We start from the raw sequence: 26107 nt of genomic DNA, 5'->3' as shown, positions 1-26107 counted from the left end.
ATGGAGTTATTTCAACACATATTCTAAAAGAAATTCCACTGCATTAAACAAATAAGCAAAAGTCTTTTGTTATTAACAAAGTAATGTATTTTGAATTGACTATTCTCACGAGTCCTGCAAAAGCAGTGGCGATGACTCAGAAGTTTCTGTTTTCCTTAATGCAAAAACATATAAAGGCTGAAGTAGAAGTCATCTTCGAAAATTACATTTTTAAAAAACTGCGGTCATATCGATTCTCCGATAACGTAAACAAAAACTTCACATAACGTACAAGCTGTGATCGATGGATATATAGACAGTGAAGCCTGTACTACACGATGTGCCTAAAGTTTGTGCCATCATTCGCGTTCCAAAGTATGGCAGTACATTGGAAGGAAGACTGGATGATGCAGTGCTACAATGTTTGCGCCAACATTCACCTTCTGATGTTAACTGAACATTGAACGAAGGCTGGACGCAGCGTTTGAGACAAACGTTAAAAATTTATAGTGTGTGCGAGAACTTGAAGCTTTGATTTTTCATACAAAACACTCAATCGCGCACAAAACGACAAAAACTGTGTAGTTGTACCACAAAGCCTTCGTCGAATGACATACTCACTATGTCCACACGATACGGCCCATCGTTCCAGCGTCTAACGTTAAAAGTATTGGGCGCATCGTGTGGTACCGGCTTAAGAATGAAACGGATTATTCGTAAACCAGCGATGAAGAGTGTGAGGGCGAGTTCTAATGTTGTAAGCTTAAGTTTAGTTCATTTCTCTTTTGTAAACATAATTCGGAATAAAATATATATTTGATATTTCATTTGTTTGCTGGCATACTTTTAATAACTAATTTCCACTACTAACAATCAATTTCGGCTTTATTTGGTCGCCATATTGGATCCGCTATACCATAAAAACCCCCTGCTACCAATTTTCAATAAGATTATCCGATTTTACTAATTTTGACCAACTTTTTGGTATTTTCGCCCACTGCGGGGCCTCTCGCTGAGTGCATTCACTTTTTCAGTAGTTAAGCTCGAATCATTCTTGAAACTGTCATCACTGATAGATTGACTTTACTAGTAGGTTTCTATACACATGTACCTCTTTTTGTCAAATGCAGTTGCTTTTTTGCAATTTCTGCAATTTATTATTGCAACTTTTTGAGGATAGTCAATCAATCAATCATCAACACAAACCCAAAACTAGCCTAATAAATCGTCTTTTCTTTTATCGGAGCAGTGTTGTAGTGGATCCAGATTTTATCTATAGTTAGGAATCGACTCAAATATTTGAGTCATTGGGAAATGTTCATTCGAAGGTGCTTTTGGTCCAAAGTGAGCAAACGCGATGATTTCGCTGGTTGTACCAGTTTTTGGCTGTCCCGCTCGTCGTCAGTCAAGCTGATACAGCCATGTTTGAATTCAAATGTCCAAAATTCTTGAATTAAAAAATTTACACTTGAAGCTCAGCAATGTGAATTTTCTTCTACTAAATTTGAGCACATATTGATATGAGGTATATTTTTCAACTGTATGTTTGTATGTTCGAGGGATGAAATTCAATTTAAATCTGTCAAATATGGATGAAAATGCAATAATTCGATCAAAATATCTGATTATCCTCATTAGATTCGACAGGATTCATAAATTTCTTCTTCTATCGTTTGCATGACAGTAAGAAAAATGTGGATGAAGTACGTAAGCGTGCAGTCCTAAAGTTACAAAATCGAGATGCAACCGTTAACACATCTTTACATATTAAGAACGGGTTCCAAATCGCAGATTGAACAAAGGGGCAAAGAATAAAATACAGTTTCGAAACTATACATTTAAAGTTAGTTATATCAAAGAGTAAAAAATTCTTAGTTTTAAATACAAAGAAAAAGCGCTTAAAACAATAATGAAACTAAAAACTGAAAAATAATTCTTGTCATAAAAATAAAATTACTGATGAGAAAATTAATGTCATTATTATAAAAACTAGTAAAAAATGATAACTCGTTACATCGAGTCCCAAATTTCGATATTACCATATTAAGCGAGTTAGATAAATGGAAAATAAAAGAAAAGAAGACGTACTTAGTGGTAACGGTGATGCAAAATTAATTCGGACGAGTCTAAATAGGAATCGAACTTCAATAAGAAACGCACCAAGTAACACTACCGTCCATTTTAACATAGAGAACCATTTCGAGCTTAATATGAAAATGGAGAAAGAAAAGAATAATAGAAAATGAAGTCCTACTCAGTGCATAATTTGCAGCAAAAATCATTCGGGTATACCCGTCATAGAAATAACGTCTCAAACCCATTGGTTACAAAACGCAAAATTAGTTTAAAAATGTCATAGAAAGCTCCCCACGACATAATATTTATACAGCCCTTTGTATACTTGTGATGGTTCACTTGTCTTTAAAACCGCTATATTCTCTTTTAGTATATTTCTAAACTCAACCTACATGAAAGGTCTAAGAGGAAGTTCATGTCCGTTATGAAATGCGGGAGCAACATTTAATCAAACAGACAAAAACGATAATTATAAAGCTGACGGCGAGATTAGTATTTTGTTTTATTAATTTATCCACAAAAAAAAAGATTTTCCTACAGAAAAGCGCATATTTTGAACAATACTGCTTAATTTCTACGACTCCGCGAAAAAAATTAACTCTTATTATGCTCGCCGGGGAAAGAGAGTGGAAAACGAACTGAAAGAAAATTCTTCAACGCCTCGAAGTAAATAGAGAGAGTCTTCAAATTGTTCGAAACCGGCACTTGTGTCTACATTGAATAAGTTTAAAGCGTTGATTTGAAAAATGCCTTAGATTCTTTTTCAGTGACGTATAACATGGTTTTATTCAGTTTAATCAGATTTTTTTAAATTCTTTGTTTTGAAATTGAGAAAAATAAGAAATATGTTTTACAATAGGCAGTAAAAAATACGAAGGTTGTACTAAAAGTAATATTTCCAATGAGCTACAGCCTCGAGTGACGGTATTAGACTAAATCAACACTGTCATGCGCAGTGGTCCCCCCACTATCAAACCTGCCCGTCCAGGACTAAGCTTAGCAGTCGTCAGAGATGGAAGTAATCTGGTTTCTACACGCAAGAAAGTTACTGTCCGTGAAGATTCATCGGTAACTGGCTGAGGTTTATTGTGAAAAGTGAAATGGGCAATGGAAGACCGCCGGTTTCGGATGCGATTGTTTACAAGATAAAGAATGATCTCATCAAAGATCAAAGGGCCACTGTCCGTGCATTTATGAAGCTTCCCATGGCAAAATCGAAATAACTTTAACAAAAACGTTGTGTTATCAGAAGGTGAGTGCTCGTTGGATCCCCCTTATGCTGACTGATGGACAAAAGGAGCAACGCCTTGACATGTGCTCTCAATTTTCTTCAATAATGTGTGGTGGTAGGCAACAAGGAGAAATTGTTTGCCTCTATTGTTACAGGAGATGAACACTCTGGTTTATCGCCGTAAAAGAAATTCAAACAAAGGCATTTGGCAGGAAAGGTTGGGGCGATTGTGTTTTGGTATCGAAAGGACGTATTCCTCATCGATTTCATCCAATCTGAGTCAAACTCAGACAGATTCTCTGAAAAATTGACTCAACTCCTGCGAGTAATCCAAAATTACGACTGACGTAAAGATTAGTGATTCTTCACGACAACGCTCGACCCCATGTCGTTTATCGGGATAAGAAAAAATTTGGGTTATTCTCCCCATCCCTTATAAATCCCGATTTTAAACCCCAGCATTATCACTTTTTCCACAAGATAAATGAACGCTGAGGTGGCAAACGCTTCAAAAGCAACAATGAAATCCGAGCAGAGGTCACACGCTTCCTCAACGGATTGTGGCGGGATTCTTCGAATTAGAAATATGAAAGCTGGAGCACCGTCTTCAAAAGTGTGTTGAAAAAAATAAAGATTATGTAAAAAAATAGACAACAGTGTGAAATTTTTATTTCTGTATAAATTCATATCTATTAACAACGTTTTCTACTTGTAAAACATATAGGAACCTTATTTTTGGTAAAACTCTCGTAAACAAAACGAATAAACTTTAACTACACTCCACGCGTGACCCCAGAAGAATTAACAATGTACTGACAGACCTTCTACCATCCAATCAGACTTATTTTTGATCGATAAGAATTCATGTACCTATATCAATCAGATGGTGGTTAGTTTCTACGCCGTTATTTAAATAAATAGTTTGTTATTTAAATTACCGCTAACTTTCGTTATACATATTACAAAAAAAAATGCTTACCAGAGGAGGCACTTGAGGACGGCTGCATCGTCATGCCGATTGAACATATTTCACTTTCTTCTGTCCAAAGTGACATGACTCGTCTCCAAAATTCGTAGAGCAAAAGCGCCAACCACAATTTAAGCAAATCAAATGCAAAAATAGGTCATAAGATCAAAAGAAAGTTAGAACTAAAATTCGTATATGCGAAGTAAGTCATTTGATCCGACTATACATTAATTATTTGAAGAAACAAAAACTGTTTCAAACAATGTAATAAGGCCGCTTGAAATAGAATTTTCTCTTCAATGAATCTAAGAAAACAGCTGATCTACATCAAAATGGCGGTTGTGGGGTAAACAACCGATTGTATCTGCCGTGTTAGGTTATATTGTTTTTTGTTTTATGGTGTTAAGAGAACTCCAGAGATATTGCAGTTTATTTAGTCATTCTGTAAGTAACCTTTTTACAATACAACAAATAACTTCACAAACCACACGGAAACTTACGACAAAAGCATTTGTTTTCCCCACGGCAGCCATTTTCAAATGTGCAACGTTTTTACACCAGATTAGAAAGTTGCCAAGACGATTCAGACGAGCATTTCGAACATCTCCTACAATGACATTAATGTTTTTTTGTTATTATTTTACATTAGCAAGAAAAATCAGTATTACACATTAATGTTAGAGTAATGTAGCGAATAAATGATGATTTAGATATTCGAGATCATCCTCAAACCATGATTAACTAACGCATGTATAGTCTGAAAGAAATGGAATGTCAAGCAGCTATAGAGACTCTAGAAAACTTATATGATTGACTCTGAGAGGGACAAAAGGGGTAACAAGGTCAATGAAAGGTTCATATTTCCGTCCACTCTATATACAGAAGTCGGCAAAAGTCAGGCAACACTCTCGAAAAATCGACATGGAATGTGTGTGTGGGCAGATATCCATGCGGGAGGTCTCGTGAGCCCGTACTTTTTTGAGGGTGACTTGACGGGCCAAAGTTATTTGGAAATACTCGAAAATTTACGTGGGCAAATGAACAACGATCCAACACTCGCGAACATCCGTCATTCCATGCAGGATGGAGCTTCGCCCCATTACGCGTTATTTGTGCGGCAAACGAGGATTCGTTGAGAGGTCCGCACGGTCATGAGACCTGATACTCTGTAATTTCTTCCTGTGGGGCGTTCTCATGGGCCTCTTTTTACAAGAGAACCATCCGACATCCTAACTGCAATTGAAGAAGAATTCAAACTCTTCGCGGACAGCTTCACAGGACCTGCCTCTCTGTTGAAAAACGTTGCCGTAAATGCATTGATCAAAATGGGCAGCAATTTGAATACTTACGGTAAACTTTTTGCGAATCCCTTTTGTAATTTCTTAATACAAATTTGTTGCCTGACTTATACCGACCTCTGTATACAAGAGAAAATCATTACAAGTTAATCAGTTGAGGAAATATTACATCATGTTAGGTAAAATGAGTTTTTTCTGTATCGTGTAGTACGCTACGTTCTTCATTCACTATTTTCACATAAAAGTGTCCATACTTCTTAAAAGACTCTGTATAACGTAACATGACGTCAAGCAATCGGTAGCGACGACCATGGGCCTTGAGTGGATGCAAGAGTTCATTATATTTATCTTTTTTTTACTAGTTGTAATAATGATTGAATTAATCAATAATAATTTCAATTTATCCCCATAAATCAAAATTAATTTACCCCCCTGAATGCAAACTATGAAATGATTAATGATTAAATTAATCAATAATAATTTCAATTTATCCCCATAAACAAAAATTAATTTACCCCCCTGAATGTAAACTATGAAATGATTAATGATTGAATTAATTAATAAGAATTTCAATTCATCCCCATAACCAAAATTAATTTACTCCCCTTAATGCAAACTATGAAATGATTGAATTGATCCATAATAATTTTAATTTATCCCCATAAACCAAAATTAATTCTCAACTCTTTCCACAAACTATAAAATGATTGAATTAATTAAAAGTAATTTTAGTTTATCCCCATTAATCAAACTATTATTAAATATTAAAATCATTAATCATTTCACCCTATATAATAAAACAAAAAACAAGGGAAAATGAACATTTAAATAGAAAAAACAAGCGTGTCAATTTTTTTCTTCTATTTTTGAAAAATAGTTCTCAAAAAATTCGAAAAATTATTACAAGCTGACACGATAAAATTTTTGTAAAATTGATATAACAGTAACTCATTGTTTGAAACATTTTTGTAAACTCTTTTTTTTTATTATTTAACTATTATTTAATCGTATCTAATGACTCACCCAGTAAGATTAATGATGAGGGAATTCAGAAGTGAGATTTCAAAATGATCGAAAACAAAAACTATATAGAAGAGAGGAATCGCGGAAGAATTTTGGAAAACTTCTTTCTAATGGTAACATGCTCCAATATAGGACGGTATCGGGATACTAACCGTTGCTGCAGTGGAAAAGCTTTGTTCGTTTCCCGGGATACTACACAACGCACAGGGTGAGTTGCGCGGAAAACCCTACATTTGGCACGTTTACCTATACATCTTCGAGTGTTAGTCACATTAAACGTTTAAAATATATTTAATGTGATTTATAAAGAAATATATTATGATCCCCTGTATTTCTTATTTCATAAAAAAGAGTAATTTCACATAGGATGCAACAATCAAAGAGATAAATTTGACAACCACGCATTTAGCTCCGTATACGTAAAAATAATTAGTATATAATGAATTCAAAATATGTCAGTTATTTCATATTGAATCGGATTTATATTCATGTACAATTATTTTGTCTTCGGATTATTTCGCAGTTCTTCCAAAACTTATCACGTGGTAACGCGATGCTTGCGCAAACCTCGTAATTTTGTAAAGGTCGCTCAACGTCATTGTACAAGAAATTGCATGGAACTTAATATATTTAATACAATGAATATTACACGTTTGTCATTACACAAGGCTCCTGCTATACATTATGATGTCACTAACCTTCTATGTAACTGAGTAAACCGAATAAATTCCAGTCATAGAAAACACGAACCAACAATAAGGTTAGATTTATAGCAGAAGGGGATAAAATTAGTTTCACAAAAGTACTTTAATCAATCAGCTGATTTGATTGATAGTTGGTTAAATGTTAAACTAAATGTTACTAGATTTCTCCCTAGAATTATAACTATTAAACAATAAAAAGGCCGCCAAAAGGATGAAGTTTTGATTTCTCTCTTTAAAATGTGATACTTTCAGAAATATGGATATGAAAAATAGTTGATGGTGCAAATTTTATACAGTTAACTGAACATATTGTAAGTTAATGGTTTATAATTACCTTAGTATAAGAGGTGGGTCGATGTTGATAATCAAAATCAAATATTTCATAATTTATAAATTAAATAAGTATATACAAATTAATTATTTCAACATTCACTGTAATCAGAAGATTAATCTGTTTGATAAAACAGAAAAAAAAGAAGTACTTAGAAAGGTAACAAGTATAAGTAATAAAAAAATGAACAAAAACTAGCTAAATTTATATGGAAATATCATAAGACAGGTAGATTAATGAGAAAATAATAAGGGATGTAGACACAATTAAAAATTAAAAGGAAGACAATGAAAGAAATAGTTAGACGGGATAAAGGAAATTATGAGAAATAGCAGTGGAAAAAATAGGTACAACAGTGATCAATTCTGAAAACTCTACACCAGAAAATGTAAAATATGAAGAACAATTGTTGTAAGCAACATAATTCTTTACATTCAACTAATTCAATTGTGTTGGAGTAAAATTTTGTCAAAGGGTCTGAAGTTATGACTGAGCCAATTGATATCTCTCGATATTTGTAATGCTTCAGTGTTGTCACAGTGAGAGTATAATATATTTTCAATTTACCACAAATAACTGAATACACTATTTATTGTAAAGCTTATTATTTCAATTCCAAAGTTCTATACCTTAATACATTATTATATAACATCTCACAAAACAATTTTATTTTCAATGGAGTAAAAGACATCCAGTTGTTATAATTTCTTCACTTCTTCATATATTTATTATAGCTATAAATAAAAACTTGTCCTACCTAAATAATGTTTATCTATGTCAAAAAATTATATCACATTTCACCCAGGTTAATGTACAAAACATTATTATTTAATTGTCATATTTCTTGAATAAGTATCCAAGAATGTCGTTAACATTATTTTTAATTTAAGACAGTATTATCAAACAATATATGAACCTTTAACATTTGCTTAAAATGTATCTTTTTGCAATATTTGGTGCTTTATTATAAATTTCTTATCCCCTAATTTCTTACACCTTTGAGATTACATCTATGTAATGACCACATTCACATACAGAATTCAATACCTTCATTGAATGAGTCAGCAATATCATAACAGTGTATGAAGTGAATTAAACAGACGTATCCAAGAAAATTTGTTATTGAGATGAAAAATAGAATTTCAATGCGTTACTCAAGAAATATATAAATAAAGAATATAAGGAGTAGAGAAATCATAATATATAAAATATACTTATACAGTAGTCAGACGATAAAATATTTTTCTGCTATAGAGTAATTTAAAAATTGATATTCAACGATATAATTCTATTGTTCCCTTGGAAGGAAAATAATTCAAGACAACAATGTCCATAAATAATATATGCTAAATTAGACAATTATATGGATATGATTGTTGAACTTACCTTTTTGCTTAAATAAATCACTATACTTTTGTAGGTGATTTTGTTGAAGCCAAATTTCAACTTCGGAGGCTCCCGAAGCAAAATAGTTATTACCGATTCTTAAAAACAAAGATAACGCGTATGTAAAACAAACAAAAATAAATAAAACTATTACGACAGTTTTGGCACAACGACTCATAACACTCTATAGAGTTAATTCACATTGTTATTTATATTTTAATTTTGGATATTACAAGAAAACATAGGTACACCATGCTATTATTGGTTTATGTTTTTACCATTGACGTTTTACAAAAGTGGCATCTATCGGCGAACGGTTTAACAGATGTATTTTCTCCGTTCCAACGTTAGAGATGGGAACGTTTTGAAAAAATATTAATTGACATGGTGCTTTTGAATACAAACCATGAAATCACAACACGACGACTGCACCTATGCTTAAAAAAATTGAAAAATCATAGAGTTAAGATTAAAGATAGAGGTGGCGAAATGTTAATGGACTATTGGAAAACAGCAAAATGCATCGGTTTGCCACCCTCTATCTCTCTTTACTCTCTTTTTAATGGCGTTTATATAGAATTAATGGTCGCATTCAGCGGACGTAATGCTACTGGTAGCAGTAGTGATCGGGAACGTGTTGAGCGTTCGGTGGCATGCTGTTTTTGAATTTTTGTAAATTGTTAGTTTTTTACAAGTGTATTTTTCACATAGGCTATATTTGTTGTTTTATGTTTAGTTTATTTAAACAAAATCATTTTGATTAAACTTAACACGAATTACCTTATGTGGTACTTTGTTTAGATTTTTTTTAAGAATTACGATGTGTATCCAGTACTCACTGACTTTCATATTTATATAAAAACGGGCATTATAATTCAAAACGAAATTATACGAATAATTCATGAAGCTCCAATTCATTTTCCTCATCCTCATGACCGAATTCAATCATTTTTCTTCTAAGAAACGCTACAACTTAAAATTTGACCACAGAACACAGTTGATTATTAACAAATTTTTGGTTCTCAGTCTTTGTTCACTTCCGCTACTGCTACTTAGCACAAATTAAAAGCGTTCCGAACGTATTGAGTTTGTAGCGTATGTGCCAGCGAAAGACTTTGGTGCAGTTGCACAATAGTTTCGTCCGCTGAATGAGACCAATATTAACGATCCAATCAGAATAGAATAGAGAGAGATACAGTTCTTATGCTTCCACTTAATGGAAACTCTCCATATAGGAGTATTACATATATGGTATACCCTTAGACAAGGCAAGCATCCTTCTTTTCTCGTCTAAAGGTATACCGATGCTCTTTCTTTCTCTGTCAGCAACTTAAGCCCTCCCTCTATCTTTAATATTAATTTAATGAAAAAATACTGATAATGACAGTTGCGACAAACAATACAATCAAAACAAACACAGGGATGTGGAATTGAATTATTAAATTAAAATTTAATAAAACATGATGCGAAATGAACAAAGAATTTTATCTGAAAAAGAACAGGAACCCCTTTATTCCACATATGCACGGATGGAAGATTTACTGGACAAACTAAAATTATTAAACTACGAGTCTGAATTTTTAAGTGGCCTTAAAATTAAACCAATACACAAGTCAGATTTCTTGAGTATATCAAACTCTAATTTTTAATAATTGTTAAATTTTAGATTCTATTTTGCTGTGACTAAAAACCCAGGGGAACAATTTTACCTTTTTTCGATTCTAGCTGCTTGGTTGATTAGAAAAAATGGAAGACCCTTTGAACAACCACAAGAATTTGATGATCCCAATGAAACTGTGGATAGAATATTAAATGAAGTTAAAGAAAATGTAAAAAAAAACACTTCTGTATTATCTGTTTTATATTAAATCCAATATATTTTTCATTTTCAGGGAATGGTCGTAGATTTTTCTCCCAACAAAATTAAACAAGGTGTAGGAGAATACGTTGTTGCAATTCTTGATTATCTAGCAAATATAGCTCTTACAAAAAACAATATTATATTGAAAAAGTGAGTACATATTATAAATAAAATTGTTTATAAGTGATTTGTATACTGTTTTAGACCAAAACTACCTGAAGAAAAGGAAGAAGAGACAGAAATAATAGATGATGAATCTGAAATAAATCTAGATAAAATCGAGGAAGAAATGATTGCAGCGTATTCAGATGATTCAGATGAAGAAAATATTTTTCGTTTAGATGAGCTTAAGCCTATAAAAAAGGAAGTTCAAGCTACGCAATTCAAATCTAATATTGATGAAGAAACTTGGAAATTGGAGGTAAGACTTTTTTACAAATAAATTTCGTATAAACCTGAATTATGTAAAATACCACTGGGCTCTACAGTTTAATAGTGATTTATTACTCTCAAATTAGGAAGAGGTAATCTAATCAGATTATTAATAAAAATAGAGTTCTAAGGAAAACCTGGAAAATATTTTATATGATAGTTATTATTACGCTAAATAACATCAGAGATTAATTTAAATACATCAACCTTTTAGGTTGAAAGGGTCCTCCCTTTATTAAAAGTAACAATAAAAAATGACAATAGAGATTGGCGTTCACATCTTGAACAAATGAAACAACACCAATCGACTATAGATAACGGTTTTGGGAGTGCCAAAGGACAACTAGAAAAACTTCACAAAGAAATTACAACAACTTTGGATAAAATCAATAATAGAGAAAAGTATTTCAACAGAGAATTAGAAAGTGTTTTGGAGGAATATCGTAGCTTACAAGACCAACTTTCAAAGTTGAAAGACACTTACAAAAGCGTTAGTACTGGAGTTGCTGAAAGAAATAGGGAACTCTATCAGTTGACGGAAAAATTGGAAAGTGTTAAACGACAAATGGAAGAGAGAGGCAGTTCAATGACAGATGGAAGTAAGTATAGATCACTAGTACAATTTTTTCCTCTTTTAATAATTATTTTAGTTCAAGTTAAGTTTAGTTATAAATTTGTTTATTTAAGGGCCCCCTTTCAAATGTTACAGTTCATCACTTTATGTCATTATAGTTATTATTTAGCTTGTGTACTGCTAGATATACTTACCAAAATTTGTTATTATACAAAAAATTTGAATATAACTATTTTCCTAGTTGTTTATAGTAACATTGTGGGTACCCAAGGGCCATCGTGTCCCCCTTGATGTTATCAAAGGCCTATATCTTTGAGAAGCCAATTATGAAAGACAAAACTGTCTTAAAGTTATGTGTAGTGGCTTGCAGTGACATCGATACCCCTTTAAAATATTCACATATTTATAAAAAATATTTCAACCGTGATGATTATGTTTTGAAGTCCTTGAAACAAACAGTGACATTGTGGAGACCTCAACCTATGTCTCTATTGAAAAATTTGAATTCAGTAGCCATTATTAAAATCCAACTTTATTGAGTTTATTTTACCCGATTTGTATATACTATATAAAAAGGAAGAAAAAAATAAAAAAAATAAAAGATGAACTTGATACCTTCAGTTTTACTCATAACTAACTCAATTAAACATAATATCACAGCAACAAACATAAAATACCAGTCCGCTAATCAAATCAAATCGTCCAAACAGAATTATAAATTCATTGACACACTTTAGTCTAAAAATAATTAATTAATGATGAAAAAATATTTCCACAGGTAGTAATTGATCCAAAGTTAATTGTTCTATCCACTGAGTCACCAAATGTCTTTTATTATTAGAGCATTAGAAACTTTATTATGTGGTACCCAATGTTTTTAATTTAGAATCAGTGGCTTGTTGTATATCGTCTTATATCTTTTTCAGTTCAGATTTTATTTATGAAGACTAAATATGGTGAACTTGAATGTTTATGATTTCAATTTATAGAATTATAAGTGGTTTTCAAGGTGAGGGTGATCAAAACTTATAAGTAGAAGTAAATCTATCTTCATTTTATTATACATAATCTTACAATCATTTGCTTGTTGAGTTTCATCCGGACTATTTATAACGATTAAACATTAACTATTTATATCAGTCTATGTTATTGATTCTGCATTGCATATTAATACTAATCTATGTATTTCACATGTTGTATTACTCGAAACTATGTTGTTTCAACACATGTAGTATTTTTCATATTTATTTGTATTATAATAACTATATCTCATTTGCCTTAACCTGATTATTTACCTTACATAAGTATGTATGATGCTTATGCAACTGAAAAAAATGTATCAATTGTTGTGATCTGATTAAAAGTTTTGTTTCAGCTCCGTTAGTCAATATAAAAAAATCGGTAGCAAAAGTAAAGGCAGAAATAGTTGATATGGATGTTAGAATTGGCGTGTTGGAATGTATTCTTCTGCAGACAAAATTAAGGGAAGAAAAACAAATTGAAACAGAATTTGGCCAGTCCATTTCAGTTTTTTAATTGAAAGGAAATTTTTATCACAGTCTAGTCAATGTAAAACTTCACATATACATATGTTATGATTTCTTGTTCAATTCACAAGTTTTAATAAAGAATATTAAAAGTTATTCATGTTTTTTAAGACCTAACTCTTATTTTTAAGGGGTTCCATACAAAAGCTAACAAAGGTTTGTGAAATTATTTAATATTAGTTTAAATCTTGGATCGGATTAATTTATTACTTTCCCAATATAGTTCTTTTGGTTTCATTTGTATTAATAATCGGACAGTAATATTGATAATGAATGTGTACAAAATTTCTTTCTCATCAAAAGCCAACATACACTTTTTATCTACAAAAAACTTTCGGACTAGTAATTGGAAAAAAGAAAATATTGTAAAATTTCAAACTACAAAAGTTGAAATAAACATTTATTGCTTTTTAATGTTTTCGTGACAATAATTTCAATTGCATGCTTTAAAAAAATTACTTTATATTATCAAATTACAAAGTTAAATAAAGAAGGTATAAAGGTATACCATTAAATACTGTAGATATCTCAGTAAGACGGAAAAAATAAATTATGAGAAAGATGTTTAAGGTTACTGATTTGAGGGGACCGCATAACAAAAAGCACTACACAATTATATCCTATCTAAATGTTCTATGGCACGATGGCGTTTCGAGAGAATGAAAACAGTGATATATCTAAAGAATTTAATCTGGGATTAGTTGGACATAAAATCACATCTAGTATCAAGTAAATGTTTAGCAGGAGAGTTTCTAGACACTCTGTACATTATAATTGTATAAAATTTAGTAACTTTTTGAAATATTTTATAAGAAATGTTCTTTTTTGCTATCATATTTAATTTTTCAATTATTTTTTTCATTATTATTACCATCCAAATGTTTGGAAGCACATCTCTTTATAAACAAAAACAAGGCCAGGATTATCATTCCATGTTTATAAAGTTGTAACATATGAAAGTGATAATTTGATCATAGATCATAATCTAATTATTTTACTGAAACACTTTTTATTACTAGTACACCAACACTAACAAGTACACCCTAACGAGCATTTAGTTAACAACTTCATAGCCTGAAGACCAGTTAATTATCACAAATTTCTTAAATATCGTTAGAAAGAAATTTGGAATTGGAATTTTTGAAATCATTGGTGATATTCATACTGAACACACTGTTTACACTACCACTACACCAACACTCATAATTACACTGTTACTTCCTTCAGTCTCTGAAGTTGATAACTTGGTTATCAAAACGCGTGTTAGACAGTGTAATACTGAGCGTTGGTCTAGTTGTAGTGTAAACATTGTGTTCATAGACAGAAAAAGGAGCAAGTTTTGTCACAAAAAATTGAATAATTAATATTTCCAATAATTTTTCTTTCATTTTGCTTATTTTTTTGTGCATTTCAGGTAAAAATGGAAACTAAGTTTGACAACCAAAATTTCAACACTTTGTCTTTGAAAATTTTACTAAAAATTTCTTTCCAAGAATTCATTTTTTCCAAAAAGTATATACAAAACTGAATAATTTTATATAAAAAACAATTGATTATCATGGTTTAAACCATTTTTATAGATTATTAAAAATTTTTTGGTTCCCTTCCTTCGTGCTTTCTTTGTAAATTTGCATAACTTTGTGTGGCAACAAAAAAGAGCAAAATAACAAAAATATTAAAAATATCAATATTTTATGAACAAAAATAAGCTGGGGACCACTTCCAAAAATTCAACAAAGATACAGTCTAGAATATATGGGAGTTATATTAAGATGAATCAATGTCATTCATTTATCTTGCTCCAAAACTTTTATAAGATTGTGAATTTATACTATTCTTAATGTTCCAGAAATGGATTCCACACATTCACTTAATTTGTTCAAGTTTTGTTAAACTCCTAAAAATTCCTCTTCAAGACCCGAAAGATTTTCCATCATAGATTACTCACATATACTTTCACTTTTAAAGACATATGTATATGTTTGTATGAATATCATAACCACCACTCATAAATACTTGTGAAAATCATTTTTTAAGAATTAAGTACTTAGTGTTACGTCTTGTTTAAATATAAATTCTTCTTTGTAATCACTGTCTTCACTACAGCTTTTTTTACAAGTGTACACTGCTAAAACTCCCCAATCAATATCGACTTCTTTTAAATAAGAGAGCATCTGTGGCATAATTTGAAATTCAAATTGTCTAGGACCTTCACAAGCCTCACAATCAGGTATTTTTTCTGGGACAGGATCTGCAGATATCCACAATGGTTGACCACCTCTTCTGTACCTAACTACCTGGTCTGGATTATATTTTACTCTTTTCTGAAATTTGGAAAAACATTTATCATTGTCACTCACAGCATGAGTTTCTAAATCAGATTCTGGTGTATCAACCATTGATCCCGTCTTTCCTTCAATTTGTAATTGTTCAAATTTTTTTAACTCTTCTTCATCTGTGGTATGTGATTGATTAATTTCTTCAGGCTCTGTTATAATTTCCCACTCATCAAACAAGATTTTTGATGTTCTCAAAGTACATATTTTACTTGCACATTCTTTCTTATGTCCTTCTTTCCAGTCCAGAATTTGGTGGTGTCTACTGCAGTAATGGACTTTTTTGCATTTGCTGCATTGTTTTTCTGATAAACAACCACAAACATTACACAAGTTCACCCATTTACTTAGAGAAAAGTCAGGTTCAGGTTTGTCTTCTGGGGGGTCATAAGGATAAAATTTATTATTTCTTTGTAAATTGCTTCGTAATACCTTCACATTATCACTATTATTTCTTTCACAACAAGAACTGTTCCTACATATGAATACAAATATAGTGCGATGGAAATTATTAAGATAATCTTCGAATGAATGTTGATTGTCCTCTTCGAATGGAGCATACAGCTGACACAAAAATATCATCGTTTCATGGCATTTCTTGCATTTCAACTGTTCAGCGGAAGGTAATTTTTCCAAATTCAACCATGCAGGTTTTCCACCTACTTTACTAGGGAATAAACGACTCTCCACTTGCCAATATTCACAACTATCTAAAAAGCCAAGTTCAACGTCGACTTCAACCATTTCATGCGATAAAAGATTTAAAGCTTTAATTTGAACTTATAACCAAAATTTAATGGTATTATAAGGTTATATTTATAATAAATGACAGTTGACATCATACCATGCATTTTAGGTGTGTTCCACTAACGTTCACAATACTCTTTTAGCCGCTTCACACGGCGACTAATTTTCAAAACTAAAAGCAACAAAGATGGCAACCGTGAATATTTCATTATTTGATTCAATGAGAGATATTTTAGTAGAAGAGTATGTTTATACAATCTAACCCAACCGATTGAAATTCTCTGAAAACGTTTGCTCTGTTTTTCTCCATGGCCATTTGTTAATCTTTATCTCAATGTTTAGAGCGATCGATGATCCATTCCACTCAGTTACAGGAGTAACGTTTGGGACTAAATAGAACGAGGAAGAATAATTATAAAAAGTCTTCAAAAAGTTTCGCTTTATTTTTTTTCGTGGCCATCTTTTAACATTTATCTTAATGCTTAGAACGTTCTATAATTCATTTCACTTGGTTTACGATTATAATGCTTGGGATTAAGTGAAACGGGGAAGACCGTGGTCATGAGTAATGTGAGTGCTTAGCGCTTAGACAAGGAAATAGTCTTCCCTTGTTTAAGGCTTAGTCATGGGTTAGTGGAACAACTGTTAGGCATTTATTCTTGATATTCTCTACAATTTTTCTTTATTTTTTTTCCTGTTATTTGTTAATATTTGTTTCAATGTTCAGAATTTGTTTCAATGCTTATAAACAAACCATTTTACTTGCTTAATGATTACAACGCTCGGAATGGTAAATACCGTGGTCGTGAATCTCGTGTTTAGTGGAACGCACTGTTAGTCGTTTATTAAATAAAATAGAGTTTATCAAATGAATTGCGTCTTTCCTTGTATTCGGAATTCCTTCTTTGGATTTTGATAATTGTGATAGAGATAACAATATGTTGATTTGTCATTTAGGTCTATTTATAAATAAGCAGTATAAATATTAATCATTTGATGATAATAAATTTGTATAAAAATGATTTATTGTTTGTTTAGTAACATATATGCGGTTATCATTATAGGAAGATTCAATTTATTTAGACTTTAATTTATCGAATTTAAATTGTAACTAAATTTATCCATAGTTCTCGAAATGTTGGAGACAATATTTATTCTAGTTTGTGTTTTACACTTGAGCGCGTCTATCGATTATTATCGACCAGAACAAATTCATATTGCGTATGGTCAGAATGTACAAGAAATTGTAATAACTTGGTCTACATTCAATAAAACCCAAGCCTCAGTTGTTGAATATGGTATAGGTGGTTTAATCCTTACTGCTAATGGAACTTCGACGCTTTTTATAGATGGGGGCTCTGAGAAGCATTCTCAATATATTCATAAGGTTGTTTTAAACGATTTAACACCAAATAGTATTTATCGTAAGTATAATGATGGCATTTAATTTTTTAAATAACTTAGTGTAATATAATTTTATAAAGATAATTAAATTAAATTAGTAAGGTGCTCATTGAATGATTTTTTCCTATAAAGTGATTATTTATTATTAAATAAATCGGCAATTTGCAATTTACATTGCAGAATATCATTGTGGAAGTAATTTGGGGTGGTCAAATTTATTTTACTTCAAAACTGCCCCAGATTCTTCTGATTGGCAACCACATTTAGCAATATATGGAGACCTAGGTAATGAAAATGCTCAATCTCTGGTACGTTTACAAGAAGAGACTCAAAGAGGTTTATATGATGCCATTTTACATGTTGGAGATTTTGCATACGACATGGATTCAGTAAGACACTTTCACAATAATTTTATATTTATATGTAATTAACATTACTCAACAAATTAACTTTTATCATCTAAATACAAACCAGTTTGAATCTACATTCTTTTGTGATGATACAAAATGTTGAAATATTTTGGCATGCCAAGGGGCAAAAAATTTTTGTTTGATTAAGTATAAAAAATATTTAGTTGTTCTACCAATCAATAAAATAATTGTATTGAATCAAGGAAATATTTTATTTAATTTATAGCAAAATTAGCACACTGGTTTTCAAGTATTAGTGATTAGAATATATTTTATTTTATTTAAACCTTGAGCAGACTGATAAATTAACACGAGATTAGATACATCCATGTTTATATTTCCAAACAAAAAAATGCCTATCTATGTTAATTTATTTTATTATTTTTTATCAATTTTTAATAATTTACGGCACATTTACATTAAGTTTACAGAGGGAAAATTAGATAAACAACACAATTTTGCTTTCCCTTGCCTCTCATTCAATTATTGGTTAATTTTATATTTGATGTGGAAAATAAAAAATTTCTATGATATACGGGGTGTCCAGAAAATTACTGGAAAACACAGACTATAAAGATTATATTTGCTTTTATATCTATTTAAACTGATGTACTTTTATCCAAAAATTTTGTCACAAGACCTAGTACTTTTTGAAGATGACATATTTTGAATATAGCTAAAAACAATTTATTTTCTGAAGAAAAAGTTACTGTTGGGGCATTATTTCTAATATTTACTCTGAGCTATTTTTTATCTCTCATTTCATTTATATTGTTTTCAACATATAACAGCAATTGGAAAGCTATGGTATATTTTCATTGCTATAATTCTTATATTGTACAATAAATCTTAATCTATATATTCAACCTAATTTTGCCTGGAGGTGCAATGAGATGCAGTCTTCATTATTGTTAATTCAACATTACATACAATATTTCACTGACAAGTTTTTAAACATCTTGATGGGAAAATTCAGATCAGTCTTTCACATTTGTTGATGATATTAGTTAACTTAATATTTATTTTTCATATTTTCAAACATTTTCAGCAAAATGCTCAAATTGGCGACGAGTTCATGAGACAAATTGAGTCGATTGCAGCATATGTACCATACATGACTTGTCCTGGAAACCACGAAGAGGCCTAGTAAGGATATTTAATAATTCAAATTATAAATCATTGAACATATTATCTTTTTCAGTAATTTTAGTAACTATCGAGCTAGATTTTCAATGCCAGGTGGATCAGAATCCTACATGTACAGCATTGATATTGGCCCAATGCACATTATTTCTATATCTACTGAAGTTTACTATTTCTTGGAATATGGTACAGTTTTAAATAATTCTTTTGGTTCTGTTTACAAATATCCTTTTTATAGGAATCAAACCTCTTGTGTTTCAATATCAGTGGTTAGAAGATGATTTAGCAAAAGCAAATTTACCAGAAAACAGAGAAAAACAACCATGGATTATAGTAATGGGACACAGACCAATGTATTGCTCAAATACTGATCATGACGATTGTACACATCATGAGACTATAACAAGAGTGGGATTACCATTTCTGCACTTTTTTGGTCTTGAAGATTTACTTTACAACTATGGAGTAGATTTGGCTATTTGGGCTCACGAACATTCATATGAAAGACTTTGGCCTGTATATAATTACACTGTATATAATGGGAGCTATGAACAACCTTATGTTAATCCAGGGTACATACTTTTTCTATATCTTACCTACAGACATTCAAATTAGTAATATTCCAGAAAATTTATACTATACTAGATTATTAAAAAGTCCTAGGGGATAAGATATATGATAACATTAGTACCATGAAAGGAAGGTGATGAAATAATGTAGCATTTGAACTGGGGATTTTTTGTTAGAAGAGTCTAGAGAAGAAACTTGTTGACATTTAAAAATTATTTAAAATAATTAATATTTTTTTAGGGCCCCCGTTCAGTTCACTACTGGTTCTGCTGGTTGTAAGGAAGGACGAGATCATTTCATACAACAACTACCAGAATGGTCGGCTTTCAGAAGTAGCGATTACGGTTACACACGTTTAAAGGTTTACAATTCAACGCATATGTACTTGGAACAGGTTTCTGATGACAAAAGCGGTCAGATTATAGATTGGTTTTGGATTGTTAAAGACAAACATGGGCTCTATCCTCATTCTAAAATAGATTGGGCCAAAATTGATAAGATGAGATTGAAATATCTGCATTCTCAATGAATGAATGAATTTATTATTAAATAGCAACATACTATGCGGGAATTGATATAAATTTTTGTTGATAATTCGGTTTAATTATTTATTTTTGTATAGAAAAATATTTTTATTCAAAGGTGACCATATTTATAATGTTGTATGGTTAATACAATTTATTTTTATTTCATTTTGAAAGGAAGTTTATAATAAGAAATTTCATTTAAATACTTCTTTGGTAAGGGTTCATTAACACTCATTATGATTAAACAAGGTGGTCCATAATGAGTATATAAATTTCTAGAGCTGATAATAAGTTGAAAAATTATTGTACTTTATTTTTTTTTTGTTTGTGTAAAACTGAAAAAAATAAGGTAGACATTATTAGAGTTCTCAGCAGCGACTACAAAGCGATTATTTGCTATTAAAGTAGATATCAGCAAACAATGGTGACTATTATTTTCACCAAAACAGATACTATTATGGATAAGGGAGCTAGTAAAATACCAGAAAAAGAAAAATTGTTCTTCCATAAAGTACAGTAACATATTTTAAAATTTAATTAAAGGTTTATTTACATGAGGAAAGACTTTTCCCATATTTTAAATGCTTACAGCTTACAGAAATTTTGAAGCATTAAAAGTATTGCTATAATTTCTGAAGCCGTACCAAAAATTTTGTCTGTATAAAATAAATTCTAACTGTAGATAAAATAAATATATACAAATACTCTTTTCTATTTTCCTTCATGATTCCCAAATTTAAATAACTCTACCAAATGTTGATAGGTATTTGTTTGTTCATAATTTTTCGTGAATATGGCAACGTTGCATTCTTTTTTCATGAATCTACACTCTATTTTGGAACACAATTATGGCAACGTTGTCAATAAAGTCGAACGGCCATTTTGGTGATCTGTAAATTTTTTATTATATTATTTTTAGTTTTATTGCGAAATGGTTTCTTAAAGAGTTACAAGTTAAAGAAGTGTGAAGCTCTTTTCTTATAATAAAAACGGGTTAACTTCACCAGAAGCTTTATGTTTGTCCTTGTACAGCTTACAGCTACTACCGAGTTATCACTTTGCAACCTTAAAAAGTACTCACTCATGTTTGATAAACTTGAATGCTACAGTGGAAATCAATTTCCAACAAAACTAAATATTCTAAATTTTGTGAATTGCTTGAATGCTTACTTGCAGATTGACTAAAAAAAATTGCATAAACACTCAGTTTCCATTGTATTAATTTCACTGAAACATATTTGTAAGTATCTATGAAGTCTTCTTAACACCATTAAATCAGAAAAAAATATGAAACAGCATAAATACCAGAAAACATAAAAAAAAATTAACACCGGTACATATGAGAAAGTCGATTGCTTACCCCACGGCCACCATTTTGACGTACATCTGCTGTTTTCTTAGATTGCTCTAACCCTTTGACCCTGACGGACCATTCGTCCGTCTAGCTCATATATGTAATACTCCTATATAGACAGTTTCTATAAGTGGAATTTGTTCCGAATAAGTGAAACAAATAGTGTATCGTTCTCTCTCTCCTCCGTGTCCTTCAGTTCTGCGCATCTTTTGCGCGCATGAAGCATGCGCAGTCTAGATAATCTCGAACGATAGAGAAAAACTAATACTATCGGCACTGTTACGTAGAGACGTTGTTTCCCTTAAGAACTGTCCATATAGGTATATTACATATATGGGAGTTTCTCAAAGTTACCAGGCTGCGACAGAAAATATATAACAGTTCTTAATGTAATTTTTATATTTTTTGTTCCTCTGCAAATGACCAGTACTGTCGAGATACTTTAGATTGATTTAAAAAATATGTTTCCAACTAAATTCTCACTTATGTAGGTACTTTATTGTTCCCATATTTTTTATTTCGATATTCTTTAGAAAAAAAAATCTTTTCTAGGTTCTTTTCAATATGAAATCAAATATTTATTTTTACGAGAATAGACCTTAATAAAATTTTGCATCTAATAAATGCTAGGTTTGGTTAATTTTTGAAACAAATGGAAAAAAGTTATGTATAACTATATATTACTGTAAAAATATACAATATTAGTAAGTATAAAACTAAATAAAATTTTAATATAAAATATATATTAGCCATCACAACATTTCAAATACTATATAATTATTCCATAATTAACATCTTAAAATATTGTGCAACCAAGTTAAATATTTTTTTTATAAAAAATAGACACCAATTAATAAAAACTTTCATCTGAATAATTCAATGCTAGTTACTGAAAGGAAAATATATCATTCTAACCACATTATTTTCTGCAATAAAACAATAACATTTCATTATTATGTCCTAAAAATATATTTCAGGTTTTGTAATATTATCTATAGTTGAATTACGATTAATTGAGTTGTAATACTGTATCTGTGCTATCTTCATTTAGGACTCAATGTAATTGGTATGTTTTTACCAGTGGTTGTCCTTTTCCTAAATGAAAAGTTTTTTTGGCTACACATGTGTCTTCCAAAGGTTTGGTCCTATTTTTGCATAAATGTAAATTGCAAATACTGATAGCATTGTTAAATTCATAAAACAAATTATTGTTTCCCCCATTTGGCCCAATTATTACATCACAGTTCAAATTTTTGCTGCGAATATCATCTAAGCAACATTCCATATATTCCGAGTGTACAGCAAAATATTTACTTATGTCAAAATGTTTTATTTGCAGTTGTTGTGCTAGGATTCCAGTTATAAAAGTGTCGTCGATCCAAAAATATTTTGTATTCTGACTCAATTTATAAAGTTGCTCTGCTGTTTTTGGAGTAGTGATATAGAACCAACCAGAAACAAAAGTGGGGTAGTAAGATAACTCATATTCTTCTTTTGTAACGTACCACTTATTGGCAGGCTCTCTGATTGGCACCATATTTCTTAAAACATATCCAGCTATAAAATACTTTGATTTTTTGGATAATTTTAAAGATTTCAACAAAGTAGGTAGGCGTTCTATGTTAACGACTGTATCATCATCCATTTTTATAATATAATTAGCATAACGGCAATTTTCTGATGCCCATTTAATACCCATTGTATGCTTGTATGTTAGGTTTTTATATGCTTCAACAAAACTTCCTTGTACCAAATCACCAAATCGAAGGTTTTCATTTTCTATAGAAGCTTGGGTAGTATATTTATCAAGTGGAGCTGTACCAAGTAAAAATACTCGTTTTAAATTAATTTGTTTAAGGTCTTCTTGTGAAAAAGCTCTTCTCATGGCACTTCTTGTTTCTACATTTCCAAAATATGATGTAACTATAATCAGCGCCTCAATATTTGAGTCATTTCCGCATCCATTTGGACTCAAGATGTAGTGGAAGTTGTTTACCTCATATAGCTTTTCATATTTTTGGGTTTGGGTTGTCTCTAAAAATTTCTTCTCGGTAACTTCAACACTGAATTCATTATTATTTATTTTCATATAATATAGAAGTGTGAACAACACAGAGATAGAAACTGCAGCCAGAAGAAGTTTTACCTTACAATAAAGCATTATTTTTTAGTTAACCCATCTTCTAAATTTCTTAAAATCTTTATATTCACCAAAGTTACATTAGTAAAAAAGTAATTGGGATAAATCGACTCGATTGGTGAAGTGTAAACAAACGTAATGTCAAAATAGAGTTGGAGCAGGTGAAAATCAACCGTTTCTTCAATTTTACAACTTAATTTGTTATGGTTTCATTGAAGATTTTATTTCTTTATGAATAGTTGAAAGTGGAAGTCTCGGTTATAAGACATCTTGGGATGAGATGATTTCACATTGAAAACAATTTTTACCGAATCCATAATACACGACGATAAAAAGTTTTGAACATATCAGTTAATTTAGAAATGATACTCCCAACTCTATAACAACATTCATTGGAGGGGACGTATTTTGGGTTGCATAACGATTGTCAGTAGACACCACAAATAATTTTGTATAAACCAGCGTATTCACCACAAATGATCAAATCAACACGATTATTAAATATATTTGAGATAGTACTTAGTGAACTGTATTCCGGGTTAGTTGCGATTTATAGAGAGAGATAGACCAGAGGATATTTTAGAAGGCCAGTGCAGGGGTGGCCATCGGCAACTCCACTAGCAGATAATAGATTTTTGAGACTGCAAGCTTCAAGAAGGCATGTAACGGCAAAACAGCTTAAACAAGAGTTAGATGAACCTCAAACTGCAAGAGAAATTTCCCAAACTGCTAGAAATAATTTAGGAAATTATGGAATTAGAGTCAGAGAAGCTGAGACTGCTCCTTAACTGACCAGGGAACACCATGTAGCTAGGTTAAGATTCGCAGTAACATGCGAAATGGAATATTCAAAATTGAAGTAATGTACGGAAGAATCAAGATTTTGTTCATATATTTCAGTTCGGACAATACCCGTTTATAGAAGAGATGGTGACAAGTATTTTCCTTGCAACAAAAGACCTTCAAACAATTTTGGAGGAGAGTAGGAGGGTGAGTATCTTCAATGGCTCCACAGAATTGGTACTGTTAGATACAGAATTATTAATTGTCCATAAGTAAATTCCAGATATTTTAGAGTTTAGAGCCAGTATCTTCAAGGGCTGAATACTTCAGTTTTAAATTGCCCTGCACGCAGCCTGGACCACAATCCTATTGAGCATGTGTGCGACAATAATTACAGAAGACTGAAACCCACATATTTAATACCAACTAACATTCAACAACTGCGAGAAGTATTAATGACTGGGTGGGAAATTTTGATGGTGATGTAATAAGAGCTAGAGGAGGCAACACACGTTACTAAATTCAATTTATTTAGTTTTAAAAGAATTATTGTCTAATACATATATTTTGCGAATACTCAGTTCCTTTAACTAACGTGTATATAATGCATTGCTTTTAAATCACTTTCTGTCTGTTTTATTAATTTAAATACAGAAAACAATGAAGACTATTTGAAAACATTCATATAAATAATCATGGTGATTCTATTTTATTGCAATGATCAGAAATCAAAGTGATGTGATACTTTTTTGGTGGAGCTTATTTAAATATTTCTGAGATTAACATTGATATCTTTGTAACATATTTCTACAGTTAATAAAAAACTAAGCAAAAACTTTTCTAATTATAATTATATATAATGTTAGTTGAAATGGGTTAAATAAGAGTAGATCTATATTAGTATGAGGATAAAGTTTATAATAATTATTTTAGGTTATATTTACTACATTATTATATCAATAATAAACTGCTAAAGTCAAAAATTATATTAAATTTTTTAATTTTGCATACTTTAATTCATCTACAATTGTTACATTCAAACCATACCTTTTACTGCACCAGCGCCAATCTGGAAGGGTTTTGAACTATTATTTGTCGTATACAGCTGGACACATTTTTTATTTTCTCCCCCATCAACTAATCTAATGAGTGATAGAAAATCTGTCAACAGTTAGAATTTTTAATGAGACTAAAATCTGCTGGTTAGTTGAAATTAAACCAAAGGATGGTCGCAGAAGTACCTGGCCTGACCTAGAGTACCTTTCATTTGAAAGGCCTTAACCC

At 31.0% G+C, this 26107-nt stretch overlaps 5 protein-coding genes across 8 annotated transcripts in view; 2 read left to right on the top strand and 3 right to left on the bottom strand.

The window, feature by feature from the left end:
* The window catches only part of LOC130903903 (apoptosis-resistant E3 ubiquitin protein ligase 1), a 48793-nt gene extending 39506 nt beyond the window's left edge, over positions 1-9287 (bottom strand). Inside the window, exons 1-2 of one of the 3 annotated variants that reach the window (XM_057816276.1) lie at positions 6575-6824; positions 4266-4435 (exon numbers count right to left, since the gene is read on the bottom strand). In XM_057816276.1, the coding sequence (XP_057672259.1) occupies positions 4266-4341 (76 nt within the window). In that variant the 5' untranslated portion in view covers positions 4342-4435; positions 6575-6824. Of the gene's footprint in view, positions 1-4265; positions 4614-6574; positions 6825-8995 lie in introns of those variants that run through there. The other 2 variants (XM_057816275.1, XM_057816278.1) reach the window with 2 other exon arrangements.
* A 1067-nt stretch (positions 9288-10354) lies between these two features.
* On the top strand, positions 10355-13505 carry LOC130903987 (intraflagellar transport protein 57 homolog). Of its 2 annotated transcripts, XM_057816468.1 has the most exons (7): positions 10355-10607; positions 10662-10824; positions 10888-11006; positions 11061-11277; positions 11503-11887; positions 12789-12871; positions 13238-13382. In XM_057816468.1, the coding sequence occupies exons 1-6, from the start codon at positions 10456-10458 to the stop codon at positions 12836-12838; spliced, it is 1086 nt and encodes a 361-aa protein (XP_057672451.1). In that variant the 5' UTR covers positions 10355-10455; the 3' UTR covers positions 12839-12871; positions 13238-13382. The 2 variants fall into 2 exon arrangements, with proteins under 2 accessions (XP_057672451.1, XP_057672450.1); XM_057816467.1 differs by lacking the exon at positions 12789-12871 and having other exon boundaries at positions 10356-10607; positions 13238-13505.
* A 291-nt stretch (positions 13506-13796) lies between these two features.
* Positions 13797-16599, bottom strand: LOC130903988 (programmed cell death protein 2). The gene has a single exon (XM_057816470.1). It carries the CDS (start codon positions 16487-16489, stop codon positions 15449-15451), a length of 1041 nt encoding a protein of 346 aa, XP_057672453.1. The 5' UTR covers positions 16490-16599; the 3' UTR covers positions 13797-15448.
* Positions 16600-16883: 284 nt separating this feature from the next.
* Positions 16884-21042, top strand: LOC130903475 (acid phosphatase type 7). Its single transcript, XM_057815589.1, has 6 exons — positions 16884-17916; positions 18077-18285; positions 19355-19452; positions 19508-19635; positions 19688-20021; positions 20260-21042. The coding sequence occupies exons 1-6, from the start codon at positions 17628-17630 to the stop codon at positions 20546-20548; spliced, it is 1347 nt and encodes a 448-aa protein (XP_057671572.1). The 5' UTR covers positions 16884-17627; the 3' UTR covers positions 20549-21042.
* Positions 21043-22563: 1521 nt separating this feature from the next.
* Positions 22564-24297, bottom strand: LOC130903618 (beta-1,3-galactosyltransferase 5). The gene has a single exon (XM_057815834.1). It carries the CDS (start codon positions 24059-24061, stop codon positions 22955-22957), a length of 1107 nt encoding a protein of 368 aa, XP_057671817.1. The 5' UTR covers positions 24062-24297; the 3' UTR covers positions 22564-22954.
* Positions 24298-26107: the final 1810 nt, after the last annotated feature.

Source organism: Diorhabda carinulata, chromosome 2 (assembly GCF_026250575.1).
Source record: "Diorhabda carinulata isolate Delta chromosome 2, icDioCari1.1, whole genome shotgun sequence".
Classification (NCBI taxonomy): Eukaryota; Metazoa; Arthropoda; class Insecta; order Coleoptera; family Chrysomelidae; genus Diorhabda; species Diorhabda carinulata.
This window is presented reverse-complemented; position numbering and strand designations above follow the sequence as displayed.

Excerpts from the sequence above, each read along its gene's own strand:
- LOC130903987 (XM_057816467.1), top strand. The coding sequence starts at position 10,456 with ATGATGCGAAATGAACAAAGAATTTTATCTGAAAAAGAACAGGAACCC. Across the intron at positions 11,007-11,060 it reads AACAATATTATATTGAAAAA|ACCAAAACTACCTGAAGAAA; the intron begins GTGAGTACATAT and ends ATACTGTTTTAG. Across the intron at positions 11,278-11,502 it reads AAGAAACTTGGAAATTGGAG|GTTGAAAGGGTCCTCCCTTT; the intron begins GTAAGACTTTTT and ends TCAACCTTTTAG.
- LOC130903988 (XM_057816470.1), bottom strand. The coding sequence starts at position 16,489 with ATGGTTGAAGTCGACGTTGAACTTGGCTTTTTAGATAGTTGTGAATAT.
- LOC130903475 (XM_057815589.1), top strand. The coding sequence starts at position 17,628 with ATGTTGGAGACAATATTTATTCTAGTTTGTGTTTTACACTTGAGCGCG. Across the intron at positions 18,286-19,354 it reads TTGCATACGACATGGATTCA|CAAAATGCTCAAATTGGCGA; the intron begins GTAAGACACTTT and ends AAACATTTTCAG. Across the intron at positions 20,022-20,259 it reads CAACCTTATGTTAATCCAGG|GGCCCCCGTTCAGTTCACTA; the intron begins GTACATACTTTT and ends ATATTTTTTTAG.
- LOC130903618 (XM_057815834.1), bottom strand. The coding sequence starts at position 24,061 with ATGCTTTATTGTAAGGTAAAACTTCTTCTGGCTGCAGTTTCTATCTCT.